Here is a 22,878-nt window from a genome sequence, read left to right on the forward strand (position 1 = left end):
CAGTTTGTAGTATTCTGTTAACTTGTATTTTATCCAGTTCTGAGGAGCCAAATTTTTGTTGTCTTCTAAGTAAGCCATGACCTTGGGATTGACAGCTAACAACTCGGATTTATACAAATTGTAGTCGTTCTCACAGTCGGTTCTCGCGAGGTTGCAGATCATACCACGATCTTCGGTGGTGAGCGGGATCTTGCTACTTGTCATGTTGCGCATAATATGCCATAGACAAAACCGGTGACCAGCGTGCGGAAAAACCTCTGATACAGCAGAGAGGAGACCTTGCTGACGATCCGATACTGCTGTAAATTTGTCGAGCCTACAGAGAGCTTGCTTGACGAGGTTTAGAAACCAGCACCAATGCTCGTAATTTCCTTCGGGACAATGCTAAATGCAAAAGGCACAATAGACTTGTCGAAGTCTTTTCAGTAGCAAACCAAAAACACGCCATACTGGTTCATCTCCCCTTTTAAATGCGCACCATCGAAACCAAACAGACGTCTAGTGTTTTTGGCGATGTGAATCCCAACATCAGGAATAAATCCAGCTCGCATAAATGTGCCATCGGAATACGTCTCGAACCTCCAAACTGATCCAGGATTCTTTACAGCCATCAGCCGCAAATAGGCTTCCAGTTTTTGATAGCTATCCTGTCTATCTCCATGGAGTTTGTAATCAATCTGCATTTTGATGCGAGAGATTGCCGTACGGGACACACCGAGGCCTTTGCTTCTTAGAAACGTCGAAATTACAGTCCCTGTCATGGTTGCGGTAGAGCGGTCGTGAGCAGGCAGCATCTCCTTTCTACCAGCGAGACAATTTCCGCTGTTTGTTGAGTCGTGTTTCGCAGCGCTTTCTCTGCTCCTTGCACGATCATTCTACACACGGAGCAGACGTCGATTCGACGAACATGACGTGGTTGTGACTGAAGTTTGGATTAGTCAATCTTCAAACTCCGTCTGCTCCAGCTGCATTGAAATAGCAGGGACATTCTTGTGCAGGTTTAGCGCCGTCATTGAGCTGTCGTCCGTTCAGTCTTTTACAACAATACTTCGCGTTGCCGCCGTTGTTTTTCTTGGAGCTGTTGCCTTTCACATACAGCTGGAAGCCGCATTTCGTAGCAAATTCCTTGCACCGACGTTGAACAGCACTCTGAGAGCCAAATGTATCCAAACCGATATTCTTGCGCGTTCTGTATGCTTCCCCAAACTGAAAAGTACGTGGTGTCGATTCGTTCACAGGCACATCAGGACGAAGTATTCCCATTGAATGGGCTGTCTGGATATGGTCTCTTGATAAGACCCAGCCTTGACAAGTATCACCCGGAGTGGATCTCATCCTGGGCAAAATGAAGAGTGAAAAATGAACCAAAAATGCTGTGCTTATCTCTTTATATAGACATCTTCCCCGAGTGAGACGGTGAAGGCTCAACGGACTCAGCTTAGAAACACGTAGCCATTTCTAATTTGCGCTACCCGAGATATGGGTTATTTCTAATTTCGTAGCGAACTTAACTTCTTACTACAGAACCGGACTTAAAGACCAGTCCACTTAGATGCTGCAACTGCTCGCCATGTGTTAGCACATCTAAGTGCTCTTTTACTTAGATAAGGTATTGTGAAAAGCACTCAGAATGTCTAATCGGATAGTAAGTCGGCTGATTTAGTGCCTTATTTAGAGACGGGAACCCTTATTTATTTCGACCCATCCCTTATTTAGAATTGGGTACCCCTAATTATAATCGGTCTTATGCAGCATCTCGTCAAAGCTATTTTAGAGTCGGAATCGATTTGGTCTCTAAATAGACTGAAATGTCAGCTCCAACCTAGGCATTCCGAGGAAGTCCGCACAAATAAATCCACCGAGCAAGCGGCTATGCAAACACTAGCCAAGATATCAGTTAAAATAGGAGGAATCAACAGGACGAGCAGAACCAGCGTCCGTGTCGAGGACGCGGAGTTTCACTTCGACCCAGAGGGCAGCTTTGATGACCTCTACGCGAGAGCGGAAGAGCGCATCGTAGCCGCGCTAGCTGCTTTCGATATTAGAACGTTGCGCCCTGATACTAATCTCTACGCTAAGCCAAGTCAAGGCGCCACTAGTAGTGCAGCACCACAGCTCTCCATCGAAATTCTGCGGCATACATCGTGTCTCCGCTGTCTCTCTCCCTCACCACTGATGGCTTTAGAGCCCAGTTCCCAACTCCTATTTAAGCCGACTTACTCAGATTAGTACCCACATTAACTTCCTATTCAGTACAAATTACCACGTATCGTTTTTGCTCACAGCCCTGATTTACAGAGCTATACGGAGTGACAAAATCACCGGTTTTCACAATAATTCCTCCACGTAAATTCATATGCGTAAGTACTCAAAATCATATGGCATGCAAAGATGGCTGGTGAGTCCTTGTTGTCCATTGCACGACTTTGTCTGCCAGCTTTTTGTGTCTGCCGGCTTTGTAAGTCGTTGTCTGTAACCAGCTGCTTCAGCTGCAAAATAGCAATTTCACTGCAAACGTGAAAGTCGAACACAAAATTAAATTTTGTGCATATTTAGGCCGTGTTCGACTTGTGCAGGTAATAACTGGATTGGGGCGTAACCAGCTGCTCAGCTGCAACATAGCAATTTAACGGTAAACGTGAAAGTCGAACACAAATATGCGCAAAGAGCCCTAAATGACTGGTTCCGAAAAACAGGGTAGGGCTTGTTTTCAAAGCAGTTCAATCTCCTGCCCCTAGGGACCACATAATGAGATGTGGTCCACATCTCGTCTTGCAAGACCGCCATGGCGGCATCAGAAAAGAAGAAGAGGCGGTCTTGGACCCAGAGGAGAACCATTTTCTTCAGTGCTATTTAGCGAGCGTAACAATGCGTCGTTAAGAACCGACAGCGCCACCTTGCCTTCTTGACAGCAAGGCAGCAATAGCCTGTACCAACCACAAGTCGTCGTCGTCACCACCGTCCATTGGGGTTTTGCAAAATGCTACTCCCTGGAGGATTTATACCTCTCTTTAACAGGCGATCCAGTTAAGAAGAGGGAAAAAAGGGCCCAAAATGGGGAAAATCGTCGAGCCAAGTAATTGCGGTCTTTATTTTCAGGTCGTGAAACTAGCATCATCAGATAGATCGATATTTCAAACCTATAAATATGCTGTCTTTATTCACTTGAACGCAGCTCACATCTTAGCATGAGCGCTCGAAAACAGCGCCTCCGCCTGATTGCCCTTGGTGTGAATGTGATGCATGTCTAAATTCGGAAAACGAGGAGGTAGAGTGGTCTGCATTGCCCCATCTCTCCACAATGTGTAGCTTCGTCTCCACAAGGACGGCAAGACGGCGGTGAGCTCGTGGGAGGGTGAACACTTTGTCCATCGCGCAGTTCGGCAGGGAGAGCGCGTAGTACGCACCACCTTCGGTCCTTGCACTCGGTCTCTGTGGCTCAGGTAATGAGCGGATAGATTCCGCACCAGAGTCTTCTCGTTCCCCCTCCATTTGGAATTCTGCGACACTGAGAAATCCCCCCCTCCAACGCATCGAGACGTGCACGTGGCCGAGCCGTCTGTACCACTATCAAATGTCTCATACCTCCAAATCCCTACAAATGCTTCAAACAGCGCTAGTATCGGCATGCTGCTTGCATGCCTTGCCATGGCACAACCAGTGCAGCTACGAAAGCCGGGCTTGATTCATTCGTCATTAGAAATTCTAGTTATGTTCCGACTAAAATGTCATTGAAATAGGACAATTTCCGCATTTTTTTTTTTAGTTTCCCCCAAAAAAGTCCCTCTTCACTGGATCGCCTGTTAATAAACAGGTTAGTATTTATGATGAGGTGACCGGATTTGCGGTTGCTGGTTCTGTATCTCCATTCAACCAGTCGCCCACAATACTGTAGCAGCATTTGACGTTTTGAAGTCGAACACGCCCTTAACGTTTTGGATCGGACATATTAGAGGAAGACATTGCAGGGGAATAGACCAGCGGAGGACAGAAGGGAGATGTCTTGGGGGAGGAAGGATGCCCGGAGGTGCTTGTGTATTAGCGGTCAAAAGACGGAGTGAGGACTGGTGGTCCCTGGTGGAGGAGATAATTCCCCTGAGTGTCTCCTCCCCAAGGCGAAAGCATACGGGTATCCGGGCCGAAAGCATACGGGTTTCCAGGCACAAAGCACACCAGTATGCTTTAGCAAAAGGCAGTGGCTATATAGCCCGACTGGGGTGGAAAAGAAAGGCTTGAGGTGCCCGACAACGCCCGACCGATGCCCGACACTGCCCGACTAAAAAAAAGATTCAGTCCAGCATTCGTGTGAAACGCAATGCATGTATACATATATTCGGATGCGAAATACTTGGTGAGCTAAGCGATAAGTGATGCTCGGTAACACCCAACTACGATCTATTGAATGACAGATGATCCAGTACTATTGTAGTCAAATGTCTTACGAGTACTCCTTCCAAATGCAAACCCTTAATTCTGTTTTGCAGACCCGCAGTTATTTCTCTACGCAACCCACTCAGTTCCTTGTCCAATTATTGCGCTGAGCTATCATGTGTAGCGCACGTTTCACTAACCTTAAAAATGGTAAAGAGCAATGCAATTATCAACTTGTTGAAAGGGTTAACTTAGCGCACATGGCAATGTATCTGTAGCGCAGATACTGCATATGTGAATTGTTGTAATAGACGTCAAGCTTGGTCTTATGTACCGTTGGAGACAAAAGCGGAATGCATTTCAACTCGGCTGGGAAATCAGTCTGCTGCGTGAGCCCCCGACTGGCCCGACTGATCGACTTGCCCGACTGACACCGACTGACTCGACTGACTGACATGCCTGACTGACCGACTTGCCGACTGACCGACTGACCTGGATGGCAATCCGACCCGATTAGGCTCGACCAGACCAAACCAAGACCAGTCTCACCTGTGCACTGCAGCCCTCCGCCGGGGTTTCCTGCCGAGATCACTTGCTTGTTGACTTGGATTTGTATTTTCCGTGGTGCGTGCACACCAACGTCCTAGCATAATGTCCCCACGAAGCGGAAATCACCCTCATCAACGTCACCGTGTCCAGCCAGAGCCCGCTTGGTCGCGACACGCTCACGAAGCTCTTACGGAAGAGGCGCAAGCGAGCAGAGCAGAGAGCCGTTGCCTCTCGTTGGCACTCGCCGTCCGTGTGTCTCTCCGCCGAGTCCCGTGCGTCGGCCTCTATCTGCACCGCCGAACCACCAGGACCAAGATGATGATGCTGCCCGCCGACGAGGTGCCGCCGCCGCCGTCCTCCCGCGGCGGAAGCAGCTCCGCCGCGCTCGTGCTGGCAACCACCACCGCCGACGACGACGACGGCGCGCTCCGTTTCCCCCTCCCCGTTTGGCGCTCAGAAATTTTGTGGCTGGCAGCGGTATACGCGAGGTACCTATACTATCCGCAGTGCGAGGAGCAATTGATTTGCTAGGGAAAGGGTAACCCAGTCGGGCAAAATAGTCACTCTCTTAGCAAAATTAAATAATACAGTTTGTATCGAATAGCATGTGTTATTCAAGAGAAATACCTTCTTACACAGAAGAGTCAATAACAGCTGTAGTCGAGAGCGAGTCCCATGTTCTTATCATGATGCTTTGCATCATGCAAAGCATCATCAGAGATGCTCACTTTTACCGGTAACAAACAACATTCGGTCATTACAGGTAAAGCCTTACTACACCAAAGGTAAGGTACTGCACCATCTTCATCACCACTCCTTAAAAAAAAAAACTATGTATTAGTCTCCACCCTCATGATGATGGCCCTCAGAGGGCCTCGTCGGTACAAAGGTACGGTGCTGCACCATCTTCATCTCTACTCCTTAAAACAAACTACCGTAGTCTCCCCTCATTCCGAAACGGATTGTCAGTAGCGTAAGATGCGTGGTGCCTCTATGGCTGTACTCTTGGCTGTTGCTGTTCTTCTGGCATGTATTGACACCGGAACCGCCCTCGCCGTGACGTCAGCCGCCTTCACAACCGCAGATATCCCGTTTGGTCACGAAAGCAGCACGCGGTCCTCGAGATTGCTGCGACGATACGAAGATATTGGCGAGGAGAGGGCTGGCGTACTTGACAAGGTCACGGAGCTGGTTAAAGCGGGCGCGTCCAAAGTCAAGCAGGGCGTGGCCAAGGCGCACGAAGTTGGGCTATTCCAGGCATACCTGTACTCAGCTGATGACGGACTGGAGGTGATGAACAAGTTGAAACTCGGCGATAATATTGCCGACGTTTTGGCCAACCCAAAACTGGGAACGTTATCCGAGTACGTCGGCATGTTCAACTACAAGTACCCAAAGAATAAAATATCGGTAAGTGGAATTCTCTCGGCCAAATACGGGGACGATGTTGTGGCGATGGCGCTGGTGGCCGCCCCGAGAAGTGGGTCAACGAGTCAATTCCGACAAGAAATGAAAATTTTGAGGAAGGAGCAACGGAAAGAGTGGTTCAAGGAGGGCAAGTCCGCTGACGATGTTTTCAATCTACTAAAGCTTGACGATGGAGTAACATCAGCGAAGTTGGACGTGCTAGAAAACTACATCAGGTTTGCCAACAAGAATAAAGTTCAACAGACGGATCTTCTCGAGACTTTGACGAAAGGATATCATGGCGAAAGCAATCTGGTGTCGGCTTTGAAGCGCGCGAAGAACGATGGGCATACAGGGGAACTTGCTCTCCAGATGGAGAATTTGTTACTTATGAAGTGGCTGGAGAAAGACGAATTGCCAGAAAAAGTCTTCAAGATGTTGAAGCTGAACGATGACTTCGCGTACGCTTTCCGATCCGATAACATCAAGTCTATCGTGGCCTACACAGTCGAATTCAACAAGAAGAACCCCGCCAAACATATATCCCCTATCAATATGTTCACGGCAAGTTACAAGGAAGACGAAGTGGCACAGGCGCTAGCAGCTGCCATAACCACGAACAGAGATGATTTCGCTGAGAAGTTGTTGGGGGGGCAGTTGGTAGATTGGTTTCGGAGACGCAAGTCTGTTGACGACGCGTTCGCATTACTGAAGACCGAACAGGACGCAACAGCAGCAATTAGTAGTGGCAAGGTGGATGTACTGGCTGAGTACATTATTCTCTTGAAACGCAAGGGCCAGCGCGAAAATTTGATCAAGACATTGGTGAAACACTTCGGTGGTGACGGGAATCTTGCAGTATCCGTGGAGAGGGCAATCGCAAACCCAAGAGTAGCCAACAAAGCCAAGGCGTTGCAGGAAAAGCAGTTTAGCATGTGGCTGAAGGCTGATGTGGAACCAAAAACCCTGCTTTTGTCGGTATTCAAGGTCGAACGGGCAACTGATGAGCAGAAAACAATTGCAGCCAAGTACAAGACATACTACGAGAAGTCTCCACTAACGCTCAAGGAGTTCCTGATCCCAAGGCGGGCGTAGAGTGCTGAGTTTAAAAGGGCATTTTGTAGCGGCCAGAATGCCTTTAATACTTACAGAGGTATGGTAGGAAGAGAAAAACACATTAAAACCGCGAACGGTTGGCATTTACATTGTAGTTACGCAAAAGTTAGCTCAGGCTTTCAATATTAAACCGGTGAGGACACATCCGGGTTCACCCTACAGATATAATAATGTTTGTGATACCGGTAGTAAGAAAACAGCAGCGGTATAGTGAAGTCATAGTTGTCGTTCGTGTTACTGGACATGCATATTGTAATGGGGCATCGGTAGAGCGTGGCCACAACACGTTGGTCGGCGGAGATGAACGGCAGCGGCATGCCGTACAAGTTGGGCGACGAGCCCAGCATGGTCTACGAGAACGACTGGCACGAGTTAGTGACGGAGGGTCGCTGGACGGCGGAGACGACATGCCGAACGAGTTGGGCGACGAGCCCAGCGTGGTCAACGAGAATGGCTGGCATGGGTTCGCGACGGAGAGTCGCTGGATCCAGACGGTGGCGAGCACGGAGGACCGCACGAACACGATCTTGGCAGCGAGCGGTCGCGCCGAGACGGCGGCGGCCGGAATAGACGGCTGGTAGTGGCTGACGGCGAAGATCTCGTAGCTGAAGGGTCTGCAGCACGAGCTGGCCCAAAAGCTGCGGTGAACGATGGCCGCTCAGTTGAGAATTGGCAGGCGCGGAGGCAAGCGGACCCAGTTGAGAATCTGCTCGCACGGAGACACGCGGACAGACGGGAATTCGCGGGCTCCGAGACAAGTGGGCACATGCGACATTGGCGGCTTGGTGACGAGCTGCTGGACGACGAACGAGGGCGACAGCTCTCATTGAACGAGAACGAGGGACGGTGGAGTGCCGACAGGTACTGTGCAGTCATTGGACGAACGAGGGACGGTAGAGTGCCGACGGGTGCTCTGCAGTCCATTTGGCGAACGAGGGACGGTAGAGTTGGTGCTCTGCTGTCCGTGGCTGCAGCTGGACGAGCAGTTGAGTGGTTAGCTGGGTTTCAGGCGGCGTGCGGTGCCAGCGGGTGGTGGACACAAAGTCCGTCATTAGCCGTGTACATACTTGACGTGGGATCTGGGGACGGTGAAGCTGCGTGATTGCTAGTGTGGCTGTGATTGAACGAACGAACGAACGAACGAACGAGTGTGGAGGTAGCAGCTCACGTGAGGTGGGTGAAATCTCTTTGTATTGATTGAGGTCGGTTCTGGTTGTTAGCCGTGGGCTAGTGACTACGAACTACCTGAGGACTATTGAGTAATCTAGCCTCTTTAATAAATTGGATCCGTTCGTGTATACGAGCGATCCGGCGCAGTAGCTCGGTTAGCTGCTGCCGGCCAGTGCGGAGTTGACTTCCAGTCCTGCGGTCGAACGGACGCAGCGGAGCAGTGCGATCTGCCCAACTAGCCGGGCAAGATACAAGGCTTGTTACAATATAATCAAAAGACTCGAGGGCAATCAGGGAAATAATAGGGGTTGCCAATGCCCGCAGCAGCAACTAAAACTTGGTTTTGATCAACATGTTTATTGACCAGTCGCGAGCAGAGAGTTTGACCACCACAGATCAAGATTTCAGATGCCATGCCCGACAGCGCGCCAGGAGGCGCTTCGAGAGCTGCGCACAGCTTTAGTCATTGTGCCAAGGGACTCTTTGGACTACTTGCGCTGAGACCTTGTGTTCCGACTTTAGAATCGCGTTGTAGCAACGCTTGCTGCACACAACCCGATCAAACGAGGCCTCGGCGTCAAATGACACGTATAATTTGAAACAGGCCAATGTCTTGCTCACTTTGGAGCAAGTCGTGTAGCTGCTGCTGCGCGCTGTCTCCTACTTCGGGAACGTCCTGGATACCTGCTGGCCGACGCCAATATCTGGTTCCCACCCCTGATCGTCCGTTTGCACGACCGACCGAATTTTATTAGGTGTCACGAAACCTCTGTGCAACACTGAGCTAATGTCAACCAAAGTCGACACTAACTCCTCTCACTCCTCGTCCTCCGTTTGGACGCAGGTGTCGCCAGCGATGCCAGTCCCACTGACGCTTCCGTCAACACCTCGTCTGTAACGAGGGGGGGTACACAAAATATCTATTGAAAGTTTAGATGCTGTATTTACTATAATAGTGCCCCATGGAGCACTCCGTTAGTACCCCCTGCTAGGGTGGGGTACAATTAAAGGGATGGGGGCACTACAGAAGTCAAGTGAGAGCCATGTTGATTTAGGAAGAGTCCTAAAAGCTGCATGTCCTTGCTTAGAGATCAGTCTCTCCAATGATGTCGATGAACGCGTCGCCATCTTCAGACTCGCTGCTGTTTTCAGCTTCCACAACTACACCGTCGTTGGTAGGTAGATGCAGCCGCGCGATGTTCAGTCAGCAAACTGAAAATTGCCGCTCATTTTCCACTCGTCAATGTTTCCTTGGAGGTTTGAAGCACGCGTAGTCTGCAACTCCTTTTCCGTGGTGAACTTGCGCTCCATTGTCACGACTCACATTTGACAATGAGAGAGATTGCACCAAACCGGCCAGACCTTGCTTTAAGCGCCAAAGCTGACTTTTTGCTTACGATGTCTGATAATTCTGATAATTTGAATCAGTGGTGGGGTACTATTAAAGGGATGGGGCATTATTATGGTAAATACAGCACATCCTCACCTTGGTGTAAGTCAAACCAATGGATACATTGAAGTGGGCCACCACAATGAGTGGTCCACACCTACCCAAAGATCCTATTGGTAGAAAGCAGCATCTTTCTACCAATTAGAGACGTGCATATTGGCGGGGCTCTCACAGCCAGCCGCTGTCAACCCTTTCATAGATGATAAACAGTTTTAGCAGATTTAGGAGGAAGATCAATTTACAATCAATACAGTTCTCATTTTACCTTAAACTAGCTACTTGGTGTTTTCATTTGGATTATTTTATACTTGTGTACTCAAGTATAATTTATTCTAATTAAAACTAATCTACAACTTCCTCATACACGTAGCGCAACGTGTAAGCTTAAGTAGTGAACCTAAGTATGCCCACTACACCTGGTAGCACTTTGTAGTCCGTTGACCGACCGACTACTTGACGTTCGTACAGGGTGTACGAACGCAGAGCCGAGAACCCCATGAGCACGGAGGTGCCTATGGAGAGCTCCAATACGCCTGCAACGCATGTTGCACGCGCGCACTGCCCCCACCTGTCTGCCCCAGAGTGGGAAGCCCTCCAACGACTGTCAACAGTCACCGGAGAGGTGGCGATAGCTACGATGCTGCGTACGCTATCGCCGACGGAGCAACATGGTGTTGCTCTAGGATTCATCATGAAGGAGCAGCGTGATGCTGCTTCCTCAGTGACGGCGTCGTCAGGGACTACACCGCGTGCTCAATCATTGAAATTGAGCGTAAGCAATTACGTGGGAAGAGAGAGAGAGAGCCTCTCCTCCGGTGGTTTGTCGAGCTTGACACAGCCACAGCGGCTCGACGCATCGTCGACCCGCTGTCGAAGGTCGCATTCGCCATGTCCTGCCTTGGCGGACGCACAAGGAGTTGGGCGTATGGGCGCCGACTCTCCGATCCTACGTGCTTCAGCACGTACGAAGTGTTCAAAGAGGAGCTCAGACAAGCGTTGGAGCCCCTGCAAAACGAGTTCCGGTCGAGGGCGGAGTTCCTCGACCTACAGCAGGGTAAGCATGACGTCCGTGCTTATACGCAGCGTGCACGATACTTGGTCTCAAATATCGTGACTAATCCAATTGACGAGGCGATCAAGGTCGTCACGTTCACGAAGGGACCGAGAGATGGCCCTGTGAAGACCTATCTCTTCCGAGAGTATCCGAGTACTCTCGAAGCTTCAATCATGCAAGAGGAGTTTAGCCTGCCGCAGGCTAAACTCCATGCAAACGTGCCGAGGCCGCAACCGCGCCCGGTAGTGAGGACGGGAGGTCCGAAACCGATGGACATCTCGAACGCAACGACCGATGGTTACCAGCAGCAGGGAGGCAATGTGCAATGCTTCCGTTGCGGAAGGATCGGTCACTTTGCACGGGAGTGCCCAACGCCCGTGCCCTCTGGAGGTGGCCGTCATGGCGATGCTAAGCATCGCCGCGGACCAACAAAAAAGCGAACATCCGGTGGGCGCGGGGCGGCCTGCTGGTAATGCAGTCATGCGTGCCGACATCGAGCACCCGACACTGAGGACTGCAGTCTCCAGTGATACTAGCTCTCGTTGAGATAACAGGCCGAACCTAGTCATCTTGGCGGAAACGTCGAAGAGAGCAAACGACTCGCTTCGAGCTTTGGTAGATTCGGGCGCGTCGAACACCTTTGTTCGACTACGAAGCTTACCGAGGCTTGACTTCGAGCAGATACAGGTACCTCGAAGTTTTCTGGAAATTTGATTGGCAACTGGTGCCATCGTGAAGACCGAGAAGCGCGTCGTGAGTGTGCACTTCTCGTACAAAGAACGAGTGTTTGTCGAGCACTTCATCGTCCTGGACCTGGACGATAAGTAGTAATGGGCATACCGTGGTTTGCACGACATGATCCGGTAATAGACTGACGCTTGTGCACTTCGGTCGCGGCAGTGGAACATAGAGCGATGGCCCTGTTACCGCAGCGCACGCACCAGCAGGTATGCGCGATTCGCCAGTCGAGACAGCGCTTAATGCTGTGTCCCGGAGTGCTCAAGGGGTGCGCGTGGATGCGCACAAGTTGGGATCCCCGTTGGTGGTGCTGCCGACGTCGGAAGACGAAGATGTGTCGGTTCCGGGAACCAACACTCGAGTTCAAGTGTGTAAGGGACAGTCCCTGACCCGAAGAAGTCAGGTCGTCGACGACGCGTTGGCTCCGGGAGCCGACGCACCCTCGGTCATGAGGGGCTCCGCCAATGCATGGCGTCGAGGTGACAATGGCGTGTCAACTCCGGGAGTTGACGCTGCAAACAGTGCGGACGGTTGCAAACGTACCACACTGAAGCAATTTGCATGCTGTCGTGCAGCCGGGCTGCAGGACGAAGCGCCATGCGGTCAAGCCGGGCTTGATACCGCGCGCCCGCGGACAGGGTCCGCCGGCGAACAACTGTCCACGGCCCGGCCTGGGCCAGAAGAACAACTGTGCGGAGCCGGGTTCCGCACAACAAGAAGACGGCGCATGCGAAGAACGCTGCGCAAGTCTCGGTCCGGGACCGAGACGCCACAAGAACTGTCTGCCGGGCAGACTGAGGCGGTGACGCCGGACGTCGAGACGCTAAGCGTCTTGACGCGCACCGATACTGGGTTCCAGTATCGTGAAATAGAGCTCGCTAATCCCCCGACGAAAGCGTCGGAGTCGACTTCGCTTCCAGTCATGAGCTGGAAGCGCTTCACGCGCGACTTGCACGATGGACGCATCGAGCAGGTCTGCGTTCTTTCGGACAGAGAAAGAACGAAAAGCGAGAGAGAAGACCTGAGGCAGCTCTTCATGAGAAGTACCACTGAGTGAAGACACGCTCAGGGCGAAGACGAAGCGAGAGCGCTTCGAGGAACAAGGCTGGGACTCGCTGAAGTCGAGTCCCTATTACGAATTGCTGAGGGAGTACAAAGACGTACTCCCGGAAGAGATTCCTGCAGAGCTTCCGCAGGACAAAGACATATAGCACGAGATTGATCTCATGCCGAGCACGAAGTACTGTGTCACTCGGCAGTGGCCACTACCGCGAGAACAAGTAAAAGCGATCGATGACTTATTTGAAAGTCGTCGCAAAGCAGGACAAGTACGGGAATCAAAGTCCCCGCACAGCGCTCCGACGTTCTGTGCTAAGACGCCACAGGACGGGTGGCGCATCGTTCATGCGTACAACAAGCTGAACGATGCGACGGTACCTGCTCAGACGTCGATACCACAAAAAGATGTCATCATCGATTCGATGGCCGGGAGAACCGTTTACAGTGCTCTCGACTTGCGAGACGGGTTCTATCAGATCCTAATGCGTGAGAGCGACACCCCTCTCACGGCGGTGAGCACGCCAAGCGGCATGCTCTGGGAGTGGCTAGTGATGCCACAGGGGCTCAAGAACGCCCCTGCGACCTTCAACAGGTGCGTGACGCATTTGTTGCGCTCGGTGCGCGACTTCGCACCGAGCTACTTCGATGATGTGTTCATCCACAGCCGGGCTGTGGACGGGAAGACCGACGTAGAATGCATAGGGTGCATCTCCGGAAGCTACTTGAGCTTATGCGAAAGCATAAGCTCTACGCGAACCTGAAGAAGTGTATCTTCGGGGCGAGCGAGATACCCGTCCTCGGGTGTCTCGTAGGGAAAAATGGTGTTCGCCCTGACCCAGAAAAGGTCAGAGTGATTAATGAACGGCCAACGCCTTCAAGTGTCAAGGAACTGAGGCAGTTCCTTGGATTGGCCACGTACTTGTGCAAATACGTGGAGGATTATGCGGGCGAGATCCGTCCGCTGTCACAACTTCTTCAGAAAGAAGCTGTGTGGAATTGGACAGCCGATTGCCAAAAGGCATTCGATGCAGTCAAGCGGGGCTTAACTGAGGCGCCGATCTTGGCAGTGTCTGACCAAGATCGCCCATTTCACGTAGTGTGCGACGCATCCGATTTCGCGATCGGATGTGCGTTGATGCAGCACGATCACGAGGGCCGTGATCGTGTCGTCTATTACCAATCGTGTAGTGGGTCTAACTTGACTCACTACTGTTGCTTACACGTTGCTCTACGTGTATGAGGAAGCGTAAGTACTTATTAACAACTTGAGTTAAGTATGCCTGAGTGCACAAGTATAATATAAATCGAATAAAGACTCCAAGTGACTTTGTTTAGGTAAAATGAGAACTGTATTGATTGTAAATTGATCTTCCTCTAAAATCTGCTAAAAACTGTTTATCATCTATGAAAGGGGTTGACAGCGGCTGGCTGTCAGAGCCCCGCTAATATGCATGTCTCTGATTGGTAGAAAGGTGCTGCTTTCTACCAATAGGATCTTTGGGTATGTGTGGACCGCTCATTGTGGTGGCCCACTTCAATGTATCCATTAGTGTGACTTACACCAAGGTGAGGAAGTATCTAAAAATTTTAACAAATATTGTATCTGTTAAAATCGCAAGTGGCTTGTAGCCACTTGTGCGTGTCACCCCGTTACACCATCACCCCCTTAAGGTTAGACGCGCGGGGTCCCCGCACGTCAATCTCTGAACTGGTCATTCGTCAATTCTCCGCGTTTGGAGAAGAACCCCGCGCTCATTCAACGATGAGCGCGCCCCAAGAGAAGAAGAACCCGAAGGCGGTGGAGAGTCATCTCTCCATCGACGACTACTTCGAACGCCAGAAGGCGAAGTATGGCGACGTCCTCGACTTCGACGACGACGATGATGATATGGAGGGCGAGGAGGACTCGTCCTCAAAGCGCAGAGACTCAGTGTCGAGCGAATCACTCGACCCCTACGCTAAGAACATTCGCCCGCGTGAAGGGGACGAATTGGACGCTTCGAGTTCGAAGCGTTCACGAACTGAGAGTGATACCCCACTCGCTTCCGCTGGGGCTATCAGTTCTCCGCGCGCTGCAGTTGCAGCGGGTGATTTTAAAGCTCAGGGCTCTCCGCGCGCTGCACCTGCAGTGCGCGATCCATGGATGCCGTCCGCGTCCGAGATCGCGGACCGGTTTGGGAACTCGGTACCTCCGAATGAGGTGCCGCTATACGTATGCAGCGCCATCAAGGATGACGCCGCGGCTGCCGAGCTGCACTTTGATGCGGAGAGTCATCAAAGGCGCGATTATTACATCGGACGCTTGCATGAGCTGCGATGGGTTCAAAGCAGGAAGATATCTTCTCGCAGCAAAGTGCCCGAGTGACAGGCACTTTGTCAAGGTTGGAATGCTTTTCTTGAGAACTTCAACAAGAAGCCGAATGCTTACCGTGATCTGATTAAGCAAGCGCGTAATCGCTTCGAGACGTACTCGAAGCGTGGAACGTCCACCAGCAAGACGTTCCGCGGCTCCCATGTATCTTGATGGGGAGGAAATCCTCTCCAACGAATACGAAAACGAGCCCCTTGAGTGTTCGTTTTCGGGATACTATGGTCAACAATCCGCTCAACAATCCAGCGGGTTGAGCCGCGGGCGTCACGGATCGGCGGTGGCGGGGGTGGGAACACGCCCCGGGTATGATCAGCCCCGGGCTGATCAGAACGCGTCTCTCCACGACCGGGTGACCGCCGTGGAGCGTCTGCAGGGCGCTGAGTTCGCTGCCCTGAAACAGGAGCTGGCGAACCAGAAGGCCCAAGTCGCGGCGGTCTCGCAGACCGCCTCGAATATCCAGGTCGAGTTGGGGACCCGGATGAAGAAGTTGCTCCAGCGCGTCCGCGCGCTGGAGGAGAGGCTGCTCGTCGCCAGGGCCAGGGCTTCCGCTTCTGCCTCGGCTCCTGCCGAGGCTTCGAGTCAGCCGAGCTAGATGGTTCGTGCTGCAGGTATGGCTTCAGCCGTCCGACGTAAAAGGTCGGATGGAGGCGCATGCTAGACGGTATGTCTAGCGTGCAAGCGTTGCCGTGCCGTGCCAACACAGTGAACGGCCCGATGAAGCGCGGAGCAAGCTTACTTGCTCCGAAATCCGAAACTGCATGTTTAAGCAGGTTTTGGTAGATAACAGAACACTTTGAATTCATTTGGGTTGCCCCTACCAACATTATCAGCACTCAGCTTCTGTCTATCCACAGAAGCTGCAATCACGTCCTGGACAAACCGAATTACGGGTTGTTTGCGATGGATGAAGTCTATCACATCCGAGCTGAAGTATTTCAGCTCGCTCTCCGCTAGAGGCCCGGTCTCTGCGTGGTTCTTCGCGGTGTCTGCGCCCTGCGCAGACTCATGCGTATTGTTGGTCGTTGCAGCTGACACTGTGCAAGTGTCAGCGGTTTGATGCGGCTGCTGTATTGCAGTCGTAGATCCTCCCCCACTTAAAGTGGGTGCCATCACTCCGAGTAAACTCGGTAGACGGGGATGCCGCATGGTATTCACGTAAAACGGTGTATGCCCGGTCGAGGCATGCACCGAGTTATTGATGCCAAACTCTGCCATCGATAAACACTCGCTCCAGTTTTGGAACGAGTGAGCGTAGCTCTTCAAAATGTCGACGAGCACGCGATTCACGCGCTCGGTTTGGCCGTCCGTCTGCGGATGATCCGCAATGGACATTGAAAGTTGGCTCCCAAGAAGTGTAAACCCTTCTTGCCACAGGTGTGCTGTGAAGCGCGGGTCTCTGTCAGACACAATGTCGGACGGCATGCCATGGTGTTTGAACACCATGTCGACGAACAGACGGGCCGTCTGCTTCGCGGTCACTTCTGCCGGCACCGCAGCAAGATGGTACATCTTGCTGAAGCGGTCGACGAAGACCACATCACCTGTATTCCCTCCACTATCCGGGGGAAGCCTAAAGATGAAATCCATAGACATGGACTTCCAGCACTCCGACGGAGTCGGTAGTGATTGCAAAGGAGCCTGCGCAAACGGCGCAGGCTTTACGCGTTGACACACCTCGCAAGCACGGACGTACTTGTGCACCCACTTGTACTGGTGGGTCCAGTAGAAGTCGCGCGTGAGAAGGACGTATGGCTTTTCACGTCCGAGATGTCCCGCAGTCGGGGAATCGTGATATTCATACATGATCCTGAGTCGCAGGTCATGGTCATTCGGCACGACAATACGATCCGCGTTGTCGTCGACTGCATTGCAAAGAAGCAGTCCATCGTGCACCCGATAGCGATGTGCACGCGCACGAAGATGCTTGGGCAGCTGCTGACGAACCTTGTCAGAAGGTGCTGTGCCATAGGCCAGCAAGAGGTTCGCGTCCGCGTCGTGCGCGTACGCGGCCTTCACGTCGTCCAACAGAGACGATGTGGGTTTGCTCGATCGCATGGCATCTATGACATTGACGTCAGCAGCTTCTGCATAGTCGGGCTGACGTGATAACGCGTCGGCCACTACATTCAATCTTCCGGGTTTGTATTCGACCCGGAAGTTATACTCCGCAAAGAATGAGAGCCATCTCGCCATTCTTTGTGATATGTGTGGCGATTTTACTGCGGGTCGCAGTGATGCATGGTCGGTGTAGACTACAAACGGTCTACTTCCAAGCAAATACACTCGGAACTTTGCGAGTGCGTATTTCATGACAAGGCGTTCCTTGTCATGTACCGGATACTTACGCTCAGCTGGCTTCAGCTGACGCGACTGGTAATAGACGACACGATCACGGCCCTCGTGATCGTGCTGCATCAACGCACATCCGATCGCGAAATCGGATGCGTCGCACACTACGTGAAATGGGCGATCTTGGTCAGACACTGCCAAGATCGGCGCCTCAGTTAAGCCCCGCTTGACTGCATCGAATGCCTTTTGGCAATCGGCTGTCCAATTCCACACAGCTTCTTTCTGAAGAAGTTGTGACAGCGGACGGATCTCGCCCGCATAATCCTCCACGTACTTGCACAAGTACGTGGCCAATCCAAGGAACTGCCTCAGTTCCTTGACACTTGAAGGCGTTGGCCGTTCATTAATCACTCTGACCTTTTCTGGGTCAGGGCGAACACCATTTTTCCCTACGAGACACCCGAGGACGGGTATCTCGCTCGCCCCGAAGATACACTTCTTCAGGTTCGCGTAGAGCTTATGCTTTCGCATAAGCTCAAGTAGCTTCCGGAGATGCACCCTATGCATTCTACGTCGGTCTTCCCGTCCACAGCCCGGCTGTGGATGAACACATCATCGAAGTAGCTCGGTGCGAAGTCGCGCACCGAGCGCAACAAATGCGTCACGCACCTGTTGAAGGTCGCAGGGGCGTTCTTGAGCCCCTGTGGCATCACTAGCCACTCCCAGAGCATGCCGCTTGGCGTGCTCACCGCCGTGAGAGGGGTGTCGCTCTCACGCATTAGGATCTGATAGAACCCGTCTCGCAAGTCGAGAGCACTGTAAACGGTTCTCCCGGCCATCGAATCGATGATGACATCTTTTTGTGGTATCGACGTCTGAGCAGGTACCGTCGCATCGTTCAGCTTGTTGTACGCATGAACGATGCGCCACCCGTCCTGTGGCGTCTTAGCACAGAACGTCGGAGCGCTGTGCGGGGACTTTGATTCCCGTACTTGTCCTGCTTTGCGACGACTTTCAAATAAGTCATCGATCGCTTTTACTTGTTCTCGCGGTAGTGGCCACTGCCGAGTGACACAGTACTTCGTGCTCGGCATGAGATCAATCTCGTGCTATATGTCTTTGTCCTGCGGAAGCTCTGCAGGAATCTCTTCCGGGAGTACGTCTTTGTACTCCCTCAGCAATTCGTAATAGGGACTCGACTTCAGCGAGTCCCAGCCTTGTTCCTCGAAGCGCTCTCGCTTCGTCTTCGCCCTGAGCGTGTCTTCACTCAGTGGTACTTCTCATGAAGAGCTGCCTCAGGTCTTCTCTCTCGCTTTTCGTTCTTTCTCTGTCCGAAAGAACGCAGACCTGCTCGATGCGTCCATCGTGCAAGTCGCGCGTGAAGCGCTTCCAGCTCATGACTGGAAGCGAAGTCGACTCCGACGCTTTCGTCGGGGGATTAGCGAGCTCTATTTCACGATACTGGAACCCAGTATCGGTGCGCGTCAAGACGCTTAGCGTCTCGACGTCCGGCGTCACCGCCTCAGTCTGCCCGGCAGACAGTTCTTGTGGCGTCTCGGTCCCGGACCGAGACTTGCGCAGCGTTCTTCGCATGCGCCGTCTTCTTGTTGTGCGGAACCCGGCTCCGCACAGTTGTTCTTCTGGCCCAGGCCGGGCCGTGGACAGTTGTTCGCCGGCGGACCCTGTCCGCGGGCGCGCGGTATCAAGCCCGGCTTGACCGCATGGCGCTTCGTCCTGCAGCCCGGCTGCACGACAGCATGCAAATTGCTTCAGTGTGGTACGTTTGCAACCGTCCGCACTGTTTGCAGCGTCAACTCCCGGAGTTGACACGCCATTGTCACCTCGACGCCATGCATTGGCGGAGCCCCTCATGACCGAGGGTGTGTCGGCTCCCGGAGCCAACGCGTCGTCGACGACCTGACTTCTTCGGGTCAGGGACTGTCCCTTACACACTTGAACTCGAGTGTTGGTTCCCGGAACCGACACATCTTCGTCTTCCGACGTCGGCAGCACCGCCGACGGGGATCCCAACTTGTGCGCATCCACGCGCACCCCTTGGGCACTCCGGGACACAGCATTAAGCGCTGTCTCGACTGGCGAATCGCGCATACCTGCTGGTGCGTGCGCTGCGGTAACAGGGCCATCGCTCTATGTTCCACTGCCGCGACCGAAGCGCACAAGCGTCAGTCTATTACCGGATCATGTCGTGCAAACCACGGTATGCCCATTACTACTTATCGTCCAGGTCCAGGACGATGAAGTGCTCGACAAACACTCGTTCTTTGTATGAGAAGTGCACACTCACGACGCGCTTCTCGGTCTTCACGATGGCACCAGTTGCCAATCAAATTTCCAGAAAACTTCGAGGTACCTGTATCTGCTCGAAGTCAAGCCTCGGTAAGCTTCGTAGTCGAACAAAGGTGTTCGACGCGCCCGAATCTACCAAAGCTCGAAGCGAGTCGTTTGCTCTCTTCGACGTTTCCGCCAAGATGACTAGGTTCGGCCTGTTATCTCAACGAGAGCTAGTATCACTGGAGACTGCAGTCCTCAGTGTCGGGTGCTCGATGTCGGCACGCATGACTGCATTACCAGCAGGCCGCCCCGCGCCCACCGGATGTTCGCTTTTTTGTTGGTCCGCGGCGATGCTTAGCATCGCCATGACGGCCACCTCCAGAGGGCACGGGCGTTGGGCACTCCCGTGCAAAGTGACCGATCCTTCCGCAACGGAAGCATTGCACATTGCCTCCCTGCTGCTGGTAACCATCGGTCGTTGCGTTCGAGATGTCCATCGGTTTCGGACCTCCCGTCCTCACTACCGGGCGCGGTTGCGGCCTCGGCACGTTTGCATGGAGTTTAGCCTGCGGCAGGCTAAACTCCTCTTGCATGATTGAAGCTTCGAGAGTACTCGGATACTCTCGGAAGAGATAGGTCTTCACAGGGCCATCTCTCGGTCCCTTCGTGAACGTGATGACCTTGATCGCCTCGTCAATTGGATTAGTCACGATATTTGAGACCAAGTATCGTGCACGCTGCGTATAAGCACGGACGTCATGCTTACCCTGCTGTAGGTCGAGGAACTCCGCCCTCGACCGGAACTCGTTTTGCAGGGGCTCCAACGCTTGTCTGAGCTCCTCTTTGAACACTTCGTACGTGCTGAAGCACGTAGGATCGGAGAGTCGGCGCCCATACGCCCAACTCCTTGTGCGTCCGCCAAGGCAGGACATGGCGAATGCGACCTTCGACAGCGGGTCGACGATGCGTCGAGCCGCTGTGGCTGTGTCAAGCTCGACAAACCACCGGAGGAGAGGCTCTCTCTCTCTCTTCCCACGTAATTGCTTACGCTCAATTTCAATGATTGAGCACGCGGTGTAGTCCCTGACGACGCCGTCACTGAGGAAGCAGCATCACGCTGCTCCTTCATGATGAATCCTAGAGCAACACCATGTTGCTCCGTCGGCGATAGCGTACGCAGCATCGTAGCTATCGCCGCCTCTCCGGTGACTGTTGACAGTCGTTGGAGGGCTTCCCACTCTGGGGCAGACAGGTGGGGGCAGTGCGCGCGTGCAACATGCGTTGCAGGCGTATTGGAGCTCTCCATAGGCACCTCCGTGCTCATGGGGTTCTCGGCTCTGCGTTCGTACACCCTGTACGAACGTCAAGTAGTCGGTCGGTCAACGGACTACAAAGTGCTACCAGGTGTAGTGGGCATACTTAGGTTCACTACTTAAGCTTACACGTTGCGCTACGTGTATGAGGAAGCTGTAGATTAGTTTTAATTAGAATAAATTATACTTGAGTACACAAGTATAATATAATCCAAATGAAAACACCAAGTAGCTAGTTTAAGGTAAAATTAGAACTGTATTGATTGTAAATTGATCTTCCTCCTAAATCTGCTAAAACTGTTTATCATCTATGAAAGGGTTGACAGCGGCTGGCTGTGAGAGCCCCGCCAATATGCATGTCTCTAATTGGTAGAAAGATGCTGCTTTCTACCAATAGGATCTTTGGGTATGTGTGGACCACTCATTGTGGTGGCCCACTTCAATGTATCCATTGGTGTGACTTACACCAAGGTGAGGAAGTATCTAAAACTTTTAACAGATATTTATCTTTTAAAACCATAAGTGACAATTGTCATGCACAAGTGACTGTTGTCACTTGTGACTTTTGTCATGCACAAGTGACAGTTGTCACTTGTGACTTTTGTCATGCACAAGTGACTGTTGTCACTTGTGTGTGTAACCCCATTACACCACGTGCCCGAGTACGCGTTGTACACGTTCGTGAACAGGGCCACCAGCTCGACCTCTAGCCGCACTGTCGCGTCTCCACTACCGCCACCGATCATCTCCGTGGGCAGGCCGGTCCCGCTGATCCCCGGGATGACGTTCGTGTCTCCAATGGTGCCACTCATCTGGATCACGTATCGGCGCGGCGCCGTCGCCCCCGCCTGGCAGATGTTGATCATCCCCTGGGCCACGTTGTCCATGGGGTCGTCGATCTCTGTCGGCCTGTCGACCGCCTCCTCCATCGCCCTCGGCTTCGGGTGCTGCTTGGCGAGCTTTTTCGTTGTCTTATCCAGGCAGCGATAGAACTGCGCCAGCAATACTCCCTCACTGACTGGGTTCCTGCCCACGACGTCTCGGAGGCCAGCTGCGAAGTCGGAATGGTCTCGCTAGGCATCGTGCGCTGCATGCTGACGCGCTGCTGCAGACTATCTAGCTTCTCGTCGTAGCGCCGCAACAGGGCATTCGTCAAGTTGGTCCACGTTCTCTTCCGTTCAGGCAACCTACGGTTCATGTCAACCTACCAGTTGGCCGCGTTATCCATCGACTTGTTCCCAAGATGAAGTATAGCGATTTGTCCGACCTCTCACCGCGTCCGGACTCCGCTGCGCCTTGTAGTGCCAGATCGACACGACCGACCCGTCGTCGACACAGACACCTTCGGTGAGGAGGTGAACGTCGGCTGTTCTAGGTCCTTCACGCTTTTGCTGCGTGTCCGTCGTTAGTATCGCCGCTGTCCTTGCTCTCGGTGACGCTCACGTTCTCGCCGTTCATGACGTCCACGGCCTCGTCGCCCGAGCTATCAGAGCCGAATCCGTGGCTGCTCGCTGAGTCGTCGCTGCTCTCAGAGTCGCTGCTGCTCGCCCCACGTCGTCGCCCACAATGAGGACGCCAGTCGTCGTTCGAGCCTTCACTACTACTGCCATCACTTCCGTCCAGCGGCGGAGGTCCATCTCCAGTCACTCGTCTTCGTCCGGCCCGGTCGCCAGTACCTCGTCGTCTAGGCTGCATCGAA

The 22,878-nt window shown here is 52.7% G+C and overlaps 2 protein-coding genes across 2 annotated transcripts; one reads left to right on the top strand and one right to left on the bottom strand.

Moving 5' to 3' along the window:
* Nucleotides 1-4,963: 4,963 nt before the first annotated feature.
* On the top strand, nucleotides 4,964-7,422 carry IUM83_13765 (Secreted RxLR effector peptide protein; the record flags this gene model as incomplete). Its single annotated transcript, XM_067938463.1, has 3 exons — nucleotides 4,964-4,995; nucleotides 5,071-5,192; nucleotides 5,987-7,422. 3 exons carry the CDS (start codon nucleotides 4,964-4,966, stop codon nucleotides 7,420-7,422), a joined length of 1,590 nt encoding a protein of 529 aa, XP_067790770.1.
* Nucleotides 7,423-8,768: 1,346 nt separating this feature from the next.
* Nucleotides 8,769-22,108, bottom strand: IUM83_13766 (uncharacterized protein; the record flags this gene model as incomplete). The annotated part of the gene is made up of 2 exons (XM_067938464.1): nucleotides 8,769-8,848; nucleotides 21,829-22,108. 2 exons carry the CDS (start codon nucleotides 22,106-22,108, stop codon nucleotides 8,769-8,771), a joined length of 360 nt encoding a protein of 119 aa, XP_067790788.1.
* Nucleotides 22,109-22,878: the final 770 nt, after the last annotated feature.

The sequence above is a fragment of the Phytophthora cinnamomi genome (assembly GCF_018691715.1).
Source record: "Phytophthora cinnamomi strain GKB4 chromosome Unknown Contig44, whole genome shotgun sequence".
NCBI lineage: Eukaryota > Oomycota > Peronosporomycetes > Peronosporales > Peronosporaceae > Phytophthora > Phytophthora cinnamomi.